Here is an 18,088-nt window from a genome sequence, read left to right as displayed (position 1 = left end):
AGGCACGGGGGGGGGGGGGTGTGTGTGTGCCGGATGGCCCTTTTTCCTCGGGCAGAAGTCACAGCCGTGGGGCCGAGGGGAGGACCAAGAAGGGAGGCACTGAGTAAACTCTCACAGGGACAGGCACAGGCTGGGGTTTTTTCTAAAAAGATGTATTTCTATTTTATTTCCAGATGTGATTCTCCAGCAAGCAAATAAATATAGTGGGGGAGGCGGGGGAAAGAGGTAAGGATTACGATAAATTAGAAAGAAGCCGGGGTAGGGGAAGGAAGGGCGGGTGGTGGGAGAGGTGGCAGGGAGCCCCCTGGCGGGCACGACCCCCTTCCGCACCCTGCCGGCCCCTCCTCGGCTGCTGGCTCCATCCGGGCAGTGCTGCTCCTCTCCAGGCCGCTGGGCCTCAGGTGACCAGCTCACAGGTCCGTCACTTTGTTCTCCACCAGGGCTGCTACCTGCTGCAGGCGGCAGGCCAGCTGCATCTTCTGGCCCACGGGATCCTCCTCCAGGGCACCGATGATCTGCCAGGGCAGAAGAGGGTGCCCTGCCTGAGGCCTCCGTGCTCTGCCTGTTACCCAGGGCCGTGCCAGCCTGGGGGGGTCCAGCAGGAGCTGCCCCAGGCCTCCCCGAGGAATCTGGACAGAAGCCACGCTCCTTCCCCAACCTGGGCCCTCCCTCCCCCCTGCCCAGATTGGCCCAGACACCTGCTTCCACCGGCAGGGAGGATCCTCGGGGCCTGGCTCTGGGCTCTGGGGCCGTGCCCCCCCCCCCCCCCCCCCCCCCCCCCCGCCTCGAGCGCCCCTCCCCCCACTGGAGCGCGGCAGGCCTCACCTGGTCGTAATACCTGTGGATGTGGTTGTAGAGCTCTTGCAAAGCTTCCAGGCAGTGGGGGGCTGATGTGTAGTTCTGGGGGCGGCACGTGGAGGGGTGAGCCCTGGCCTGGACCTTAAACCCCAAACCTCCCCCCTCCACCCCGCCCCCACCCGAACATGGAGGAGTGAGCCCCCTGGGCTGCGCCTCACCCCGGAGAGCTCGGCCAGAGCCGAGTTCATCTCCTGATAGCTGGCCGGGGAGCTCTGGCGGATGTCGGAGTAGTATCTGGCAGGGGAGACACGGTTAGGCGCGGGCAGCCCCCCCCCCCCCCCCCCCCCCCCCCCCCCCCCCCCCGCCGTGGCCCGACACCTACCTCTCCACCATCTGCTTGTAGCGAGGGATCTCCCGGGCATACAGCAGTTTGTTCACTGGGGAGTCCTGCTCCGGGTAGGGGTGGGCCTGAGCGGGGAGGCGGGGGAGCTCCGGCCCTGTCACCCTGAATGCATCACCGGTGCCCTCCCCCCACCCCCGGGCCTCCCGGCCCGTTAGGCGCCACCACCCCACCCCCACCGCCAGGCCCATTCAGGGCTGGGTACTGAGCCTCCGTGGCGTGTGCCCTGAGCCTTTCCTCGTCACCCCTCTGGAAGCTACCAGGGCCGGCTCTGCCTTTACCCGGCCCACTTTATGCTCCGAGATAGTGCAGGAGTCGATGAAGGTTTGGGCGATGACCGCCAGGATGGCGTCCACGTTGTCTGACACGCGCACGTCAAAGATGAGCTGTGGGTTCTTCAGGGCGTTCACCCAGAATCGCAACAGCAGGCTGGGGACAAGGGTCGGCCACAGGCATCGTCAGCCCGGGCCTCGGACCAGAGTTCCGCAGGGAGCTGTCTTACGAGTCCGTGTCGGGGGCGGCCAGAAATCCAGGGTGCGTGACACCACACGTAGGTTCGCGTCCTGGCCCTGTGGACCCCACCCCGGGCAATGCCCTTATCCCTCTGGGACTCCATGTCTCGACCGCATGGGGGCGGGGACAGTAGGCGAGGCACCTGTTAGTCTTCCAGATGTGCAAGGTCTCCGGGTCCTCAATGCCATGCTTCTCTGCCAGCTCGTCCAGGAAGTCGAACAGGTACTTGACGGCTATGGGCACGGGCCTGTTCACGCTGAGGATGGCCTGGAACGTGTCGTCCACAAACTTCTGCAGCGTGCCCTAGAAGGCATGGGAGGGGCCGTGCGGGAGGCCGGGGCGGGCTCCGTCAGTGGGTGGGGCCCCTCTACCTCTCGGGACCACGCCCTCTCCACCGCCCAGTCAGGGCCCCGCTCCGGGAACCTTCCCAGCCTTGTGGCTCCTCCCCCCAGCTCCGCAGCCGCACCGACCTTCATGGAGAGCAGGCGGGTGAGGTAGATTTCTGGAATTGCCTTCGCGCGCGCCCGCTCCCGTTCTCGCTCTCTCAGGCTGCTGCGCCGGGCCTTAGCCCCTTCCGGCTCTTCGGTGGCTTTCACCAGGTGCCAGAGGTGGACCCCGCCCTCCTCGCCATCCTCCAGCATAGGGGTGTCTGAGGGCGCAGAAGCCCGGCCTCAGTCCTGTGCCCCTGCCTGCTCTCCCACACCACCGGCCGGGGATGCCCAGCCTGGGAAAAGAGAGGCAGAGAGGGTGGCAGCCGAGGGGCTCGCTCAGCCCAACACCCCGTTGTCCCAGAGCTCCCCAACCAGGACGAGCTGGCGCCCTCGTCTGCCCCAGGCCCTCGGCCCAGTCTAGAGCGTTCGCTTGCCCACTGGCGCGGTGTGGGGGACACCCAGGCAAGGCAGACGGCAAGCCCAGGGCTCCTGCCTGCCCACTTCAGCTCTGGGGCACAGATGGGCACATGGGGGCCGCGGGACTCACTCTCCCCCAAGAGGCAGCTCTGGGCCAGGCTCTGGGAGACGGCGCCTCCCTTGTGCAGCTGGGGGATGAGCCTCACTGTGGCTCCGTCTGGGACCTGGTGGGGCGATGAGCAGAGGCTGGGCTTCCTCCCTGGCTGATCCAGAGATGGGGGCCTGCCTCCCCCCAGCACCTGCCCGCCGGTTACCTTGTAGTGCTGTAGGGTGTTGAGTCTCTTCCAGTGGTTCTGGGTCACCGAGGTCAGGTCCTCATCTGACAGGGTCAGATGACCAGCGAGGCCCGAACGCCACTCTGGGGGCACGCGGGGAGGCCGATTAGCCTGCAGCCTGTCCCCCAAGCCTGCCATTTGAAGCAAGGCCCGGCTGAGCATCTACAGGTGGGAACAGGCCCAAGCGGGGACGGGTGGGTGGGCTCTCTCACCGAGGTCCAGGGCGTGCACTGAGGGCCTTTGGGAGAAGGGGGTGCCCTTGTAGACTTGGTCCAACACCTTCTCTTTGACCTGGGTGATGGTGTCTGTGTCGAGCACCCGGGCAGGCACGCGCTGTGCCGCACCGCTCCCCGCGGCCCCGCCGGCCCTGGGGCCCACCAACACCATCAGCGTCAGGGGCCGGAAGTCCACATCCTCCCGAAGCAGGCGGCTGTCATTCAGGGTCCGTTTTGCCTTGCCGGTCACGGCGTCCACGGGGCCCTTGTCCACCTGGTACTGGATGGCCCGGAGGAGCATGTACAGCGGCTCACCGGCCACCTCCTGCAAGCATCGGGACAGGCCCGTGTCAGCTCCGAGGGGAGACGCCTCCGCCCCACGCCTTCCCCCTTTCCAAGCCCTCGTAGCCTGAGGCCCCGGGGGGAATTGGGGCCAGGTCCGCGAGGCCACACGCAGCAGCCCGCGCGTGAAGCGAGGGGATGAGGTGTCACCTGGGGCGCCTCTCACCTTCAGGAAGGCGTAGAGACAGATGGACAGCCAGTTGGTAAGCAGTTTCTCTACCATGGTCTCTGTCCTGGGGGGAGCAGGCCCCAGGTCAGAGGGGGTGGTGCTGCGGGGCCACCCCGTCCCCGGGCCGAGGTGGGTAAAGGAGGGAAGCCAGGGCTCTGCTGCCTGTCGGTCCCCTTTGCCCGGGCCCCCGGGAAGGATGCCCATCTACCTCCCTACCGGTGCCTTCTGTCCTGGCCTGCCTCCCGGGGGTTCCCGGCCCTGCCCGGCCCCAGGAAGGGGCAGGGCGGGCGGGTGGGCAGCTCAGCGGGGAGCCCCCCACCCCTGCTCCCGGGCCCTGTGGTCGGGCCAGAGCCAACCTGCGCAGCATGAGCTTGGGGTTCTTGTGCACGTAATGGGCGGCCAGGTCACTTAGCAGAGTCCTCATGATGTCAGTCAGGTACTCAAGCTTGCCGTGCAGCGCCAGAGACAGCAGAGAAGCCACGTGGCAGCGGTCCCGCTGGGAGAAGCCGGGCTGCTCCTCCAGGGTGTGGATGAGCTGCGGGGGGGGGGTACTTAGGGGAGCCCCGCGTATTCTCCCACCTTTGTGCCCCCACCGGCTGCCCAGCCCCGCCGCACCCCCGCCCCCGGGCGCCCTGCCCAGCCACGTAGTCCTCACCGTGATGAGGAAGAGCTTGCTGTTGAGCAGATTGGAGAGCTGCGTCAGGCCCTGGCGCACGGGGGCGCGGCGGCCCTCTTCGCCAGGCCCCTCGGGTGCGGGCTGCAGTGGGCAGCCGCCGCGCCCTGGGAAGAAGACTCGCTCGGCATACGTGTGGTAGTCCAGGAAGGGGATCCCGCTGGCCTCCAGGTCGCTGCTGAGGTCGGTCATCTCGGTCATCAGGTCTGCGGGCCGGGAGTCACCCAGGCGTGGGCTCGGGCCCAGCCGGGCCCTCTGCCCACCACCCCCTCCCCACGGCCCCCACCCCACCTGTGAACTCCTTGCGGCACTGGTCACCCACGCCAATCTCCAGGTTCTCCAGCTGCACCAGAACCTTCTGATAGTCCCGCAGGGCCTGCTTGCTCTTGTGCCTGCAGCCCAGGGACCAGGTGTCAGCCTCGGGCCCGAGCCTGGCGGGGCCGAGGTCACCGAGCCAGGGTAGCCAGCTGCCTGGAGGCCTGCCAGGGGCAGGGGGCGCCTCTCCACCAGTGAAGGGGGAAGCTCGCTCAGGGGTTGCGGGGCGCTCTCACCTGTACATGAGGGTGAGGAGGAGTACAGCGGCAATGAGAACCGCCGCGCCCATGCCCAGGCCCACCTGGGCCTCCACAGGGAAGGCGGACAGAGGGGGCTCAGTCTCGTACTGGACGGGGCCCAGGGCCAGGCGCACGTTGCCCATCTGAACCTGGGGGGACGGGGCTCCTGAGTGCGGGCCTTCAGGGCTCCGCCCGCCCAGCCGCCTCGGCACCCGGAGCTCCGCCTCACCACGAACTGCGGCAGGCTACTGGAGCCGTTGGCGGGCTGGGGGGCCCGCGACGGCGGCTCGCAGTAGAGGTGGGTAAGCGTGAGGGTCTTCACCAGGCACTCGCCGTCACCGATGTGCACGCGCACCTCCTCCTTGCTGATCCCCAGGTTGAGGCCCTGGCCCTGGGAGACACACGGTGGGGGGGGGGGGGGGGGGGGGGCTCGAGCCAGGACAGCCAGCCTAGGCGCGCGCTTCCCGCACAGAGCCGGCTGGCAGAAGCCCTCACCTCCACGTCCAGGACGTTGCCCGGCTTGAGGCGGTAGGGGCGGGCGGGCTCCTCGCGGCTGAGGGGGGCCAGGCGGGGGTTGGGCTGGTACAGGAAGTCCTGGCCCCCGCTGGCGCTGGCGAAGTCTACGTGCACGTTGTCTAGGGTGAAAAAGACCCGCTGCGGGTGCGCCCCATCTGGCACGGCAGGGCTCTGGCACAGGAGGAGGCTGGACGAGTTGACGGAACAGACGGTGGAGCACTAGGAGGCAGCCGGGGGCAGGACCAGGTGGGGTGAGCTGGGGCTCCCTCGCTCGCTCCCCGGGGGCCAGGTGGACCCCGGGCCGCCGTCCTCCCTCCGCGGGCACGACCGGCCCCGCCGCCGGCCGGTGGGGCGCTCACCTGCAGCAGGCCTCCCTCGAGCTGGATACAAGCCTGGGGGGCTGCAGCGGGGGTCCCGCAGCTCCTCGTCGGGGTTGAGGACGGGGGCCGGGCCCCTGCGACCTGCATCTCCGCCGGGGCCTCCAGCCACACGGACAGCAGGGGCTGCCGCACCACGTCCAGGCCCGTGCCCCTGGCTCGGATCAGCCGCCCGCCCCTGTGCCGGGGCGGCAGTCAGCAGGGGCGGGGCGCGGGCGGGAGGCCCCGCCCCCGCCCCGCTTCCCCGGCCAGGTGCGGCGGCGACCCCGAGCGGACTGGGTCCTCACCCCCGGAAGCTGACGCTGGGCTCTGCCGCCACAAGCTGGGGGTTGGCGGTGTAGTGGAACGGGCTGGTGGGCAGCGTGCGCTGGGCGTGGCCAAACACCACTCGAACCACAGCTTCTCCTGGGCTGGCCTGGGCCATGGTGTGGCACACAATGGCCTCGGGACACACCGGCTCCCGGCTGCAGGGTGGGGAGGGGTCTGGCATCTTGCACTCTAGCCTGGGCCTGGCCACCCCACCAGAGACCCAACGTCGCCTCCCTCAGTGAGGGCACAGGGTACTAGGGATGGGCACAGTGGCCATTTCTGTTGCACTTTGATGGGGGCTTTTAGGGAGCCCTGACTCCACTGCCCCCAGTACATGAGGGGACAGTGAGGCCTGCAGAGAATGCCCCGAGCTGACAGCAGCCAGCTTGGGGCCAGGAGGAGAGACACTCACATAGGACAGGGTTGTCCACCCACAAAGACGCTGACGTTGCCTCCTGTCTGCAGGTGCTGCCCGTGGATGGTGAGCTGGGTACCCCCTGCCTGGGGGCCCCACTGGGGGCTCAGGCTCAGCAGGACGGGGTCCTGGGGGACAGAGCAGCCTGGGGCAGCCATGGCAGCCTGGCCTGGCACTCACCCACCTTGGCTCTGGTCCCCGAGGCACTTGTGCTTCGTCACCCGGGCCACCGCCCACCACACCCTCCTTCCGGAACCCCTGTGTCAGGGCTTCTGCAGCCCCGCGGCTCTCCTTCTAGCTGCCCTGCCCTCGGAGGGGGCTCTTCTCTCCTCGCTGCGTCTCTGCCCCTCGGGATGGCCTCCTCTGCCACGGCTTACACCTCCCAGCCCCCCCACCCCACCCCAGCTCTAAACCCTGAGATCCAATCACCACCTTTGGGCGCCGCAGAACTCCCGATACTAACTGGGCCCTGCTTCCCCCCGCTCCCGCCCTGGGCTTCCTGGCTTCAGAATTAGCCCCAGTGGGTGGCGGGGACTCAAGCTAGTGTCTGGAGGCGTCCCCGCTCTCCCTCACTCCCGAGCTGTGCCGGCAGGAAGCTCCAGTCCCTCACTGCCCTCTCCTCGGCACCGGGACAGATGCCACCACTGTCCTCGGCTCAGGGGCCTGAATGAACAGTCAGATCCGTGGCTTCGCTCCTGGACAAGTGGCGGCCCTTCGTGCGACCTCCCAGGCCAACTTTGAAAGCCTCACCTAGATGTCCATGCCCTCCGGCCCCTCCCTCCTACTGTCGTTCTGCTCGGGGACCACCCAGGCGTGGGCACTGACCTGGTAGGTGAAATGCTGGGTCGAGACGCCTGGTGGCCGATTCTTAATGGCCACTTGGACTGGCCCTGTGGTGCCGTTGGGAGCAGGGGATGTCACGCACACAATCCTGGGGAATGGAGACCCGGTGGCTGGTCAGGCCCTCGCTCAGCAGGAGCCGTGGGCCACTCACCGGCCACTGCCCAGGACCTGCGCCCTCTCGCTGCCAGCTCCCCTCTCCTTCCCTCCCCTGGCTCATCTTCCTTTGGCGCATCTGGCCCGGGCCCACGTTCCTTGGCTCCAGGCCTCCCTTCTCTGAGGGCCTCCCCGGGAGGGCATCCCTCCCCCGCCCCCCACCCCCCCGGGGGGCTAGGATGCCTCACCGGGCAGAGGTGCGGTAGAGGGAGGGCTCAGGGCTGCAGGGCCGGCCAGCCACATTCACGGCGTCTCGCACCTCAGCGAAGTCCCGGCCCAGGTCGGAGCCCCAGATGGTGAGGGCCAAGCCACCCTCGGGGGGCCCGGTCAGGGGCTCGATCTGCAGCAGGGAAGGGTGACGATGGAGTGTTCGGATCCCACCTCCGACCTGCAGTAGGGGTGCCCAGCCAGCTGACCAGCCTGAGGCAGGACAGAGCCGCTAGGGCTCGGGGGCCTGAGCGCAGGCTGGTCTGACCTGGGTGAGGTCAGGAGAGTGGAGAGCGCAGCAGGGCGGATGGGGAGGGGGTGGAAGGGTAGGCCGTGGGATGGGGGGCGGCAGAGGGGCTGGGGGCTCACTGCGTCGATGCTGGGCGTGGGACACAGCAGCTCCACGGCCCCGGGGGGGCATAGAGGACCGTAGCGACAGGCGGGCTGCCCGTGGCTGCACCACAGACAGCCCAGGCTTCCGTTGGCCGCCTGGCAGCGGCTGCAGTCGGGGTGGCCCACGGCACAGTCGTACAGGGTCACTAGGGAAGGCCAGGTGGTGCACTGAGGCGCATCCCGTCTGCCACGCGCCTTGTGCCACCCGCCCTGCCGTCCCCAAGCTCACCATGAAGAGTGTGGGCATTGTCCAGCCGTTGCCCCTTGCCCCGGGTGATATAGATGGGCACCGGGAGCTCCTGCTGGGCCATGGAGGGGTAGAACTGTGGGTGGAGGCTGGGGTCAGGCTGGGCCCGACTCAGGACGCCCCTGGCCCCCGTCTCCTCCAGGACCCTCCTCCCAGAATGGGTGCCTCGCTTCCGTGCCCACGTCTCCCGGCAGACTGCGAGCCTGGGGCAGAGGCTGTGGGTGCCATGTTCCCGCTGCACGCCCCGGGCCTACGCAGAGCAGGCAGCGGGATGGCGACAGGACACCGATGGCCCGGAAGGGTCTGCGAGGCAAGGGCCGTGCGGGGCCCCCGAGGGCTACAGAAAGTGTGTGGTGGCAGGTGAGGCTGTGGGGCGGCCACACACCTGCTGGGCCTGGCAGTAGATGAGGCCCACGTCCCCGGCCGTCTCTTCCAGAGAGGCCGGCAGCCTTCGAAGTTCTCCGGGCAGCTCCAGCCAGCAGTGGTACGAGGCGGGCAGGCTCTGGGAGGGGACGTCGTCAGGACCCTGGACACGGTCAGCCACCCCACCCCCACCGTCCCCATCCCCCACTCACTCCGAAATGCTGAAGGTTCCGCACGCGCAGGGCCAAACGGCTCTCCCAACCGACAGGCACCAGGAGGGGACCCGCTGGGCCCTCCACCCGGGGACAGGCCCCTGGGCCACGCACCCGGACATCCGCCTGCGGAAAGGAGACCCTTTAGCCCTTCGGAAGTTGAGGGGCCCGGGCAGGGCATAGCGTGGGTCGGGGGGCTGGGCCCACCCACCTCCTGGGCGCTGTAGACGGTCACCTCCCCCTCTGGGCAGTGCTCCCCGTACACACAGCGGCTGCTCCGTGGGCACCAGTGGCACCGCCAGAGGCTGCCCACACAAGCGCGGCACCTGGAGGGGCGGGGGGGGGGCGGTGGCTGCTCAGGCTGGGCTCTGTCGGGGGCTGCCACCCCTGCCCAGCAGCCAGGCCCAGCACTCACGGAGCGGCCGCCTCCAAGGCCTGGACGGCGCTGCAGTCGTAGAAGGAGAAGTTGGTGGCGGCCACGGCCACGTCCTCAAACATCAAAGCCAGGGGCAAGGTGACGTGGTCTGGGAGGGGATGGTGGTAGGTCATGCGGCTCCTGCCCCTGCAGCTCTCGCCCCGGTCTCCAACCTCCCCGCCCCAGGGGCCCCTCACCTGTGCCTGGAGGGTTCAGAGGCAGCTGATCTTGGGGAGGAGTGATGCAGGCTACGTGGGGCCCTTCCACGTGAGCCAAACTGTCGTAGTCCCCAAAGGCGCAATGGAAGTATTCATCCATGGCCAGGGTGGGCAGCCGAGGGACAGACAAGGTGACCTGGGACACACGCAAGGAAAACAGAGCAGGCAGGGGCTTCTCGTTGGGGGGGGGGTGTCTCAGGAAAGGAGATGCTGCTAGGGCAGAGCAGGGGTGAGGGCGGAGCGGGGTGGGAGCAGAGACAGCAGGACAGGAGGCCGGGGAGGCCTGGGGGCAGCCCCCCACCCCCACCCCCGCAGGCAGCTAGCGGCGGGCATCTTACCACGCCCTGCTCCTGGCGCGGGCGGTGGGCCGGCAGCAAGGTCTGCACATGCGGGCAGTGGCTGTCCTCGTAGCTCCACAGCCACTGGTTGGCCTGGGCTGCTCGGTCGCATTGGCCCTTGCGGGTACACCTGTGGGACAGGGGCCCGTTGGCCCGCCACGTGGGTCTCAGGGGGAGTGAAAGGGACTACGCTCAAGAGGAAGGGGCCAAGGGGGCGCCCGGGTGTCTCAGTCACTTGAGTGTCCGACTTCGGCTCAGGTCATGATCTCGCGTTTCATGGGTTCGAGCCCCGCGTCGGGCCCTGTGCCGACAGCTCGGAGCCTGGAGCCTGCTTCGGGTTCTGGGTCTCCCTCGCTCTCTGCCCCTGCCCTGCTCGTTCTCCATCTGTCTCCCTCCCTCCCTCCCTGTCTCTCAAAAATAAATGAAACGTTAAAAAAAAAAATATATATATATATATATATAACATTAAAAAAAAAAAAAAGAGGAAGGGGCCAAGCAGACAGGGCTTCCCGGTCAGTGTGCAGGCTTTGGGGGCCACTGCCGCACGGGGAAGGCTTGCCCCCCGGCGGAGGCCTGGCTGGGGGCGGGGCTGGCAAAGGAGGAGGAAGCAGGCTGGGCCTCCAGGGGCAGGGTGGAGGCAGTGCCCCTGGGGCGCCCTCGGGCACACACCACCTGTCAGCCACGCTCACCTGCCCTGGAGGACGCACCAGCCACACAGCGGGTCCCGGGCCTGGAGGCAGCTGGCACAGTCAGGGAACTGGGGGCACGCTGCCACGGGCACCCGGTCCACCTGCGGGGGCGGCAAGGGCCAGGGGCGGTGGGTGCGGGGACTCGGGGTGCGTGTGCCCTCCCTGCCCCGGGACAAGCCTCACCCGCTGGGCAGTCAGGACGTAGAGGTGGCTGCCCCCGCCGTCCACCAGCAGGTCTGGGCTGATAGCTGAGCCCAGAAGCCCCACTTGCTGGGAGTGGTACACCTGGCCTCGGGAGCCATTGACAAAGACCTGGAGGGACGACAAGGCCTGCTCCTGAGATGGCCACGGGCCGGCCACCCAGGGCACGTGCTCTCCTCTCGGTTGGGGCTCCCAGGAGGCACCCTTTCCCGTAGAGCCGGCTCTTCTTCCTGCCAGACCGGGGTGGCCGGGCCATGGGCCGTGTGTGGGAGTGGGGCGGGTCCACGGGCGCCCTGTTCTGCCGGCATCACCTCCCTCTTTGGGCATCACCCGGCCACCCCGGCTAAGGGCCTTGGGAGCCAGGGGCAGGAGGGCAGCTGCAGGGAGGTGAGCAGGTCACGAGGAGGCCAGAGTCTGCCTCGCAGAGACCTCCGGGGCCAGGCTGACTCTGGGGACCGGGCACTGCCCACCCCATTCCCGTGGCAATCCTGCCCGCCTTGACCGCTGGCTCCCGCTACGATCTGGAGCAACGGGGACTGCCCAGGAGGTTCCTGGGAAGTCGTCCCAAGTCACGCACCTAGGCGTCCCAGGAGGCGGCACCCAGCCAGCCATCAGTGTGTGGCGTGGCCTTCCGACCTGCCAGCGGGACGCGGCCCGAGAGGCATGAGGGACCTGGGGCTTCCCCGAGCAGGGCAGGGGCACCCCCAGTCAAGCCAGCGAGGCCAGGCCTTGCCGGGCAGCGTGGAGGCCTTTGGCGCCCAGGGCCCAGGGCTCAGGTAGCCCCTCCTCCGTCAGGGCCTCACCTTATGCAGCTGCCCCTGGGTGTCCCCCAGGACAGCTATCGTGTGCCCATCTGCCTGGAGGCCTGTCACGGCGCTGATGGGCTGCCGGAGCTGCAGCAGCGGCCTGGCCTCCAGGGGCTGGCGGCCAGCAATGGGGCTGGGCGTGTGCTCGTCACCGCAGGGGTATGACTCGGGGGAGTCCTGGGTGGACAGGGAGGGGATCAGATTCCTGGAAGAGGCAGGAAGTGCCTTACCCCGGGCCCAGAGCTAGTCAAGGCTGGAGGGCGAGGCCAGGGAACCCTGGGGGACCCGGGACAGAGTGGTCAGGCCCCCTGCCCCGTGTCAGGACAAGCTCACACAGCAGAGGGACACAGGCCAAGAGCAGCTAGGAGCCCGGCCCTCCTGGACATCCTCTAAGCGGCTGGTTGTCACCTGACAGCATCCAGCCACCCACAGCCTGGGACTACGCGTGGCGGTCCCCGCCTTGGGCCGAGAGACACCGCGGAGCGACAGGGACGGAGAGGCAGGCCAGGCAAGACGGGGCCGCCTCACGAAGGCGGCACACGAAGCCCGCGGTGACAAGGGGCACTCACGGGGGGCAGGGCGACGCAGCGAGACGTGACTCCATACTCCACGGAGGCCTCCTCCGTGCCGCTGGGGCCCCGGCCACCCGCCGTGTAGCAAAGGCGCCGGGCCCGGTCCATGCTCCCGTCCAGCTCAGACAGGGGAAAGGCGCACAGGGCCGCCTGCGCCCCGCTGGGGCCTGCGGCAAATGCCCCCAGCAAGGTGGTCGGGGCGAGGAAGGCAGCCTGGATGAGGCCCTGGCCCTGGCAGGTGAGGGGCACCTCCACGTAGGAGTAAAGGTTGGCATCCCCGAGACAGAGCCGGGCCACGTAGGAGCGGTACTCGGCCTGCGCCCGTGCGCCCCGGCGGCGGAAGACGAAGTAGGCGGAGCGGGCGTTGGCAAAGGCCCCCACGTAGCTGTTGTTGTAGTCCGAGAAGTCGCCCACCACCAGGCGGCCCAGGCCCTCGCTGGAGAAGGGCTGCGGCCCGGCCAGCTGGCGCACGGTCAGGGGCGGCACCCCTCCCGACAGCTTGCCCGCCAGGCCTCTGGCCACCAGCAGGAGGTCCCGGCCTGGCGTAGGCACCACCAGGCCCACCGTGGCCACCCCCGGGGCGTTGGCGGCCACGAACTGCCCGTCGCCAGGGTCCTCGGCCTGGTACAGCACCTGGGCCACATCGTCAAGGCGCCGCTTCTCACACACGCCCTGCCGCACCTGCCCGCAGGCCACGAGCTCCCCGGCCCGGCCGCTCACCAGCAGCAGCTGGTTGGCGTTGTCGGTGAGCCGGGCCTGCGGGCAGTCCGCCGGGTCACGGAAGGGCACGCAGTCGGGACTGTCGAACACAGGGCCGGTGACAGCCACGGCCTCCAGCTGCAGCTCGGGGCTGAGCTGGAAGAGGCGGTTCACGGCACCCACATAGAGGGTGCCGCGGCCAGGGGCCAGGGCCAAGTGGTTGAAGGTGGTGTTGGGTGCGGAGAAGTGACGGGCCTCGGCCAGGGGCGGCGGCGGGCACAGCAGCAGCACGAGCAGGAGGTGGGGCCCAAGGGGAGGCCGGGGAGCCATCACAGGTACCTGGGGGGAGAGCGGAGCCAAGCGAGGCCTGGTGGGGGGGGGGGGGGGGGGAGAGCACCAGCCTCCACACCCCACGCCCGCACGCACATGTCAGGGCAGCGAAAGACACCGACGAAGAGGGGTGGAGAGAGCACCAGAGGAAGAGGAGGATCCAGAAGGGAGACAGATAGGAAGGGAGGCAGAGGACAGAGAGAGAGACAGAGGGAGACAGGGAGAAAAGGGGCAGAGAGAGAGACAGAGAGAGGCACAGAGACAGTATCCATGAGATGGGGAGAGGGTGGGCTGGGGGGCACACACACGTGTGCCCGAGGAAAGAATTTCTCTCATCTCCTACGTCTTAAGCATCTACATTGTTGAAGGACGGGGCGGGTCCTGAAAAGGCACAAGAACAAAACAGAAGGACTCTGAGCCACGGAGGGGCAGTGAGAGAGGGGAAAGGGCGGGAGAGGAGGGAGGGGCAGGGGAGAAGCGGGAGGTGCTGATGGGGAGACACCAGGGGAGGCAGAGAGGCTGCGGCAGCCAGGCAAGCGGGAAGGGGAGGGAAAGACAAGGAAGAGGACAGGGACGTAGAACAAAGGCTGGTGGCAGTTGTCAGCCTGGGGGCAAGGGGAGCCGGGCCACCATGCAAGGTGGGGGACAGCCACAGCACGAGAGAGACGGCGACGGCGTGGAGAGAAACCTCGCCCTGGGCAGGCAGGGCCAGATGTAAAGAGGGACCCTCTCCAGGGTGCCTGGGTGGCTCAGCCAGCTGAGCGTCCGACTTTGGCTCAGGTCGCGATCTCGAGGTTTGCGGGTTCGAGCCCCGCGTCGGGCTCTGCGCTGACAGCTCGGAGCCTGGAGCCTGCCTCAGATTCTGAGTCTCCCTCTCTGTCTCTCTGTCCCTTTCCCGATCACGTGGCAATGGAGGCAGGGCAGAGGAGAGGGCTGGGAGGGGGTCAGAGTGGGGACTGGGGGACACCTGGGAGCCAGCCAGAGTGGGCACTTGGGGAGGCCGTGGGGAAGCACCGAGAGACGACACCGGGTGCAGGGGTAGAGCGGGGGCCCCAGCCCCGGGGTGCTGACGTGCAGGCGTGAGAGAGAGAGAGAGAGAGACAGAGAGAGAGAGAGAGAGAAGGGTGAGCCTGCCTGAGGAGAGGGCACTCAGGGGCGAAGCCAGGCCTGGGCACCCCCACCCCCACCCATGTGGAGCCATTCGGAGCTCACGCTAAAGCTATCTCCCTTGGGCCTGTGGGGGCCCCGAGCCTCCAGAGGAGGCCGCCCCGCGTCCTGGCCCCTGCTCCACAACCTCGGGTCCCCACGGCTGCCAGGTGACGAGGCGACAGGAAGTGCCGGCTCACCACGCAGAGCCCCTGGGCGCAGAGCCGCAGAGAAGGGGACAGAGTCCAGGTCCTAAGTTGGGCTGGGGTCCTGCGCAGCTGGGCATGGCCCGCTGTCCCTGGGTGCCCTGCGGCTTGGCGGTGGAGACGCCAGCCCGGGCCCCGGCGGGTGTGCCGGCTGGAGGCAGAGCCCCGAGGAAGGCCCCGGAGCCCCTTATCTCAGGGACACAGACAGGAAGGCCAGGCCCGGCCTGGGGACAGGGGCATTTCCTGTGGACCCGGGATCTCGGCGGCCAGGCCCGGGCTGTGTGGGTGAGGGGAACAGACGTGGTGCACGGGAGCCCCGCGCCCGGGCTCCCCTGGACCACTGTGCCTGCCCTGCCTCGCACCCCCGCCCCCCACCCCTGGCACCACGTCTGTGGACGGGGGACCCAGGCGCTTACCGCCTCGAAGGGGAGCGACAGAGGGGTCTCCTGGGCAGCGTGGCGCCGAGGGAGGCCCATCTCCTCAGTTCGGCCGGCCCAGGGCGGCGGCGACGGGCACAAGGCGGCTGTGGGGGGCATTGTCCTGAGTGGGAGGGAGACACTGGAGCCTCGGCCCCGGGGGAGGAGGGAGGCCAGGGGGGCCAAGGGCCCGGCGGCTGGGCTCCACCGCAGCTGGCAGCTTTGTGAATAGTGGCCGGGCCAAGGCAGCCCTGCCTCCACCCCAACAATGTCCCCTCTGTCCGCGGGCCCGGGCCAGGGACTCACTGTCTGGTGCTCTCACCCCCACCCGGGCTGTTCGGGCTGGGGGGCTCCCCGCCACGCCCCACCCCCAGAGAGACACCCCCCGGGACCTGGGGACAAAGGACAGGGTTTCTTCGAGCCAGCAAAATGAGACCCACACGGCCGGCCCCGGCCCACTCCCGCCCCGTGCCAGCCAGCGTGCGCCTCTGTGTCCCGCCCCCCGGGTCCCTGTGAAGGGCACAGGGTAGGCCACTGGGCCCCCACGGGAAGGTCAGGGCGCTGAGCCCCTGCGATGCCAGCCTCAGCCTTGGTAGCCTTGGTGCCCGGTCGAAGTGCCAGTCCTGGCCCTCAATGCCTGCCTTTGTCCAGGCTGGGGGCCGGGAGATGCTGACAAAGGCAGCCCGTCCAGGAGACCTTGCACCCCCCCCACCCCCTTGGCCCGGAATAAGACTGTCCAGAGAGCAAGCGACCTGTGTCCATCCAGCCCCGCCCCGGGGGACTGGGAAAGTCGTGCCAGGTGCAGCATGATGGTAGGGGGCGGTGCCCGTGGGGGGGGTGCTGTGTGGGGGGGTGCTGAGGCAGAGAGGATGCGCACGAGGGGGCGGGGGCATGGCCCCCAGGAACCCAGTACTTAGCCTCAGTCGTGGCAACTGGTTTCCCTCGCCCGGGAAACACGGGCCCGAGATGGGCCTAGAGGTCCCCTCTGTGTGTGGGGCGCAGGAGGGGGTGGGAAGGGAGTGGCGACCGGCAGCTGGCTCTCTGGCCAACCTCACAGGGCACCGTCTGCATCCCAGGCTGGCAGAGCAGGGGTCCTGGGATGTGGCGCGGGGGCAGGTGCACGCGGGGTGGGGTGACCACTTTCTCCACTGTGCACCACAGCAGCAGCTTCGGGGCAAGGTGGTGGCAGCGGGGCTCACTGCCACCCGGTCGGGCCGGTTGGGTGGCTGTGGGGGTGGGGAGCCAGGCGGGCCTCCTCTCTACCCTGCCCCCTGCCCCCAACCCCGCCAGCTTTCCCATTTGGGGGGTAGAAGCCTGGGGTCCCGCTTCCCAGCTCCAGGGCGCCCCCCTCAGGGGGTGCCGTGCCCCTAAGGCCTCAGGAGGTGTTGGATCGGGGCGCCTGATGGCCTTTGCCCTCTCCGGCGAGCGGGCCCTGCAGACCCCCGGCTTCTCCCAGACCCAGCACGCCCCAAGGCAGCACCCCACGACCCAACGTCCCTTGCACCCCGCGTCCTCGCCAGCCCCAGTTCCTGCCTACCTGGGTGGGCCGCTGGCAGGGGTTGAAGAGCAGCTGGCAGTGCCCGAAGTGCGTCCCCAGCACAGCCCTGGCCTCCCTCCCCACAACGCAATCGCGCCCAACCCCACTTCTGGCGGGGCCTGCCTGGGCCGCCCGGCCCCTCCCCGCCCGCCCCTGTGCCTGCCGGTGCAGGGCAGGGCGTTGCTGCCCTCTGCTGGCCTCGGTGGGCACCTGGCTGGAGCAGGTGAGAGCGGGCAGTGCCCTCCCGTTGGGTGGGCAGGCAGGCATTCCGTAGCGCCTACCAGGTGCCGGTCTTGGGCCTCACAGTTCAGAGACAAAGCCCACTGCCACCTGATCCAAGGGTGTCTGTCCCGGGCCTGGGCGGGGGGCAGAACTACGTGCCCACCGATGAGGCTCCACTGCTGGAACAGCTCATCTCTGGAGGACACCTCGTGTGGGAGGGAGAGGAGGCAAGTCTACGGGGGCTCAGGGCATCAGGGAGAGCTTCACAGAGGAAGTGAGATTTAAGCTGACCTTGAACCACACATTTCTGCTACTTCTGATGTCCTCCTGACCATCAGGGCCGCTCTAAGTGTTCTGCGTGTGTGAACTCATTCACCCCTTACCATGACCCCAGAAGGGGTACCCTGATTTTCTACAGTTCACAGGTGGGGAAACTGAGGCATGAGAGGTTAGGAAACTTGCACAAAGTTGCAGGGCTAGTTAATGGCAAGGCTAAGAGTCAACTGTAGGGCCCCTGCACTTAACCAGCAGGCCACGTGGCCCTGAACTATGAACCGAGGCAGGCATTGGGCAGCAGGGGAGATGGGGACTGCCCGATGCCAGGCCTGCAGGTGACATAGGCGCACGTGCCTCCCCGTGCCTGGAGCACAGTTTTCGTCGAACGGGATGCAGAGGTCAGCCAATCAGGGAGAACTTGGACTTACGGCAAAAGTCACCATGACCTTGTAAACAGCTCGGAATTTGGACAAGTGTAAGCTGGTGGCCCTGGGTGGAGGGCGTGGGAGAATGTGGACCAGTGGGGGCCATGGGCACGTGGAGAGGTGGGTATGCTCCAGATGTGCCGGAGGGGGCAGAATCCTGGAGACCTGGTGTTCCATGGGGTGTAGGCAGTGCGGGCAGGAGAATCCGGGGGACCCCTGGGCCCTTTCTGCGGGAAAGTGGCTCCCTGCAGGGCAGAGGTGCGGGTGGAGGGGTGGGCGGTGCAGGGTAGGACGAGAGGACTGAAGGGCCTATGAGGTGAGAGATGGCCGAAGGAGTTGTTGGGGTGTTAGTGTGAGAAGCTCGGCTCAAGGGGACTGGGGCACTGGGATGGATGTGTGTCGCTAGAGGGGACTTGGAAGCAAGACCAGGGGCGTCCAGGCAGGTGAGTGACCCTGAGCCCGAGGGCCCGCGGATGTGGAGCACAGGTGCTCAATATGTTACTGCCTCCCTCTCCGTGCCCTCCCAGGGGGAAGACGAGGTGCCCACAGGGGGCCGGGGAGGGATCTAGGAGCCCCAGGAGGGCCGGGCTGTTGGGGAGGGACAGTGTGTGTGGGGGGGACACAAGGGCAGGGCTCTGAACAGTAAGACTGGAAAGACCGTCCCCCAGCAGCCCCGGAGCCAGCCGGCCCCCCAACCTCCCAACCCTATC

At 68.2% G+C, this 18,088-nt stretch overlaps 1 protein-coding gene across 4 annotated transcripts; it reads right to left on the bottom strand.

The window, feature by feature from the left end:
- Positions 1-140: 140 nt before the first annotated feature.
- On the bottom strand, positions 141-16,545 carry LOC125917085 (plexin-B3). Of its 4 annotated transcripts, none has more exons than XM_049623344.1 (36): positions 16,456-16,545; positions 14,919-15,025; positions 12,119-13,159; positions 11,547-11,726; positions 10,726-10,854; positions 10,543-10,643; positions 9,854-9,983; positions 9,495-9,651; positions 9,298-9,406; positions 9,094-9,208; positions 8,883-9,008; positions 8,693-8,809; positions 8,290-8,383; positions 8,037-8,206; positions 7,649-7,800; positions 7,290-7,395; positions 6,462-6,592; positions 6,028-6,204; positions 5,723-5,918; positions 5,343-5,582; positions 5,077-5,238; positions 4,845-4,996; positions 4,585-4,685; positions 4,276-4,499; positions 3,977-4,155; positions 3,618-3,684; positions 3,107-3,434; positions 2,874-2,977; positions 2,690-2,783; positions 2,182-2,360; positions 1,854-2,014; positions 1,480-1,627; positions 1,181-1,245; positions 1,017-1,092; positions 826-900; positions 141-515 (listed from the first exon to the last, which is right to left on the bottom strand). In XM_049623344.1, exons 2-36 carry the CDS (start codon positions 14,976-14,978, stop codon positions 411-413), a joined length of 5,751 nt encoding a protein of 1,916 aa, XP_049479301.1. In that variant the 5' UTR covers positions 14,979-15,025; positions 16,456-16,545; the 3' UTR covers positions 141-410. The 4 variants fall into 4 exon arrangements, with proteins under 4 accessions (XP_049479301.1, XP_049479302.1, XP_049479300.1 ...); XM_049623345.1 differs by lacking the exon at positions 16,456-16,545 and adding an exon at positions 13,459-13,531 and having other exon boundaries at positions 14,919-15,004; XM_049623343.1 differs by lacking the exon at positions 16,456-16,545 and having other exon boundaries at positions 839-900; positions 14,919-15,070.
- Positions 16,546-18,088: the final 1,543 nt, after the last annotated feature.

Source organism: Panthera uncia, unplaced genomic scaffold (assembly GCF_023721935.1).
Source record: "Panthera uncia isolate 11264 unplaced genomic scaffold, Puncia_PCG_1.0 HiC_scaffold_1467, whole genome shotgun sequence".
Lineage (NCBI taxonomy): Eukaryota > Metazoa > Chordata > Mammalia > Carnivora > Felidae > Panthera > Panthera uncia.
Note: the sequence above shows the minus strand (reverse complement) of the source record. Positions and strands in the feature narration are given on the sequence as shown.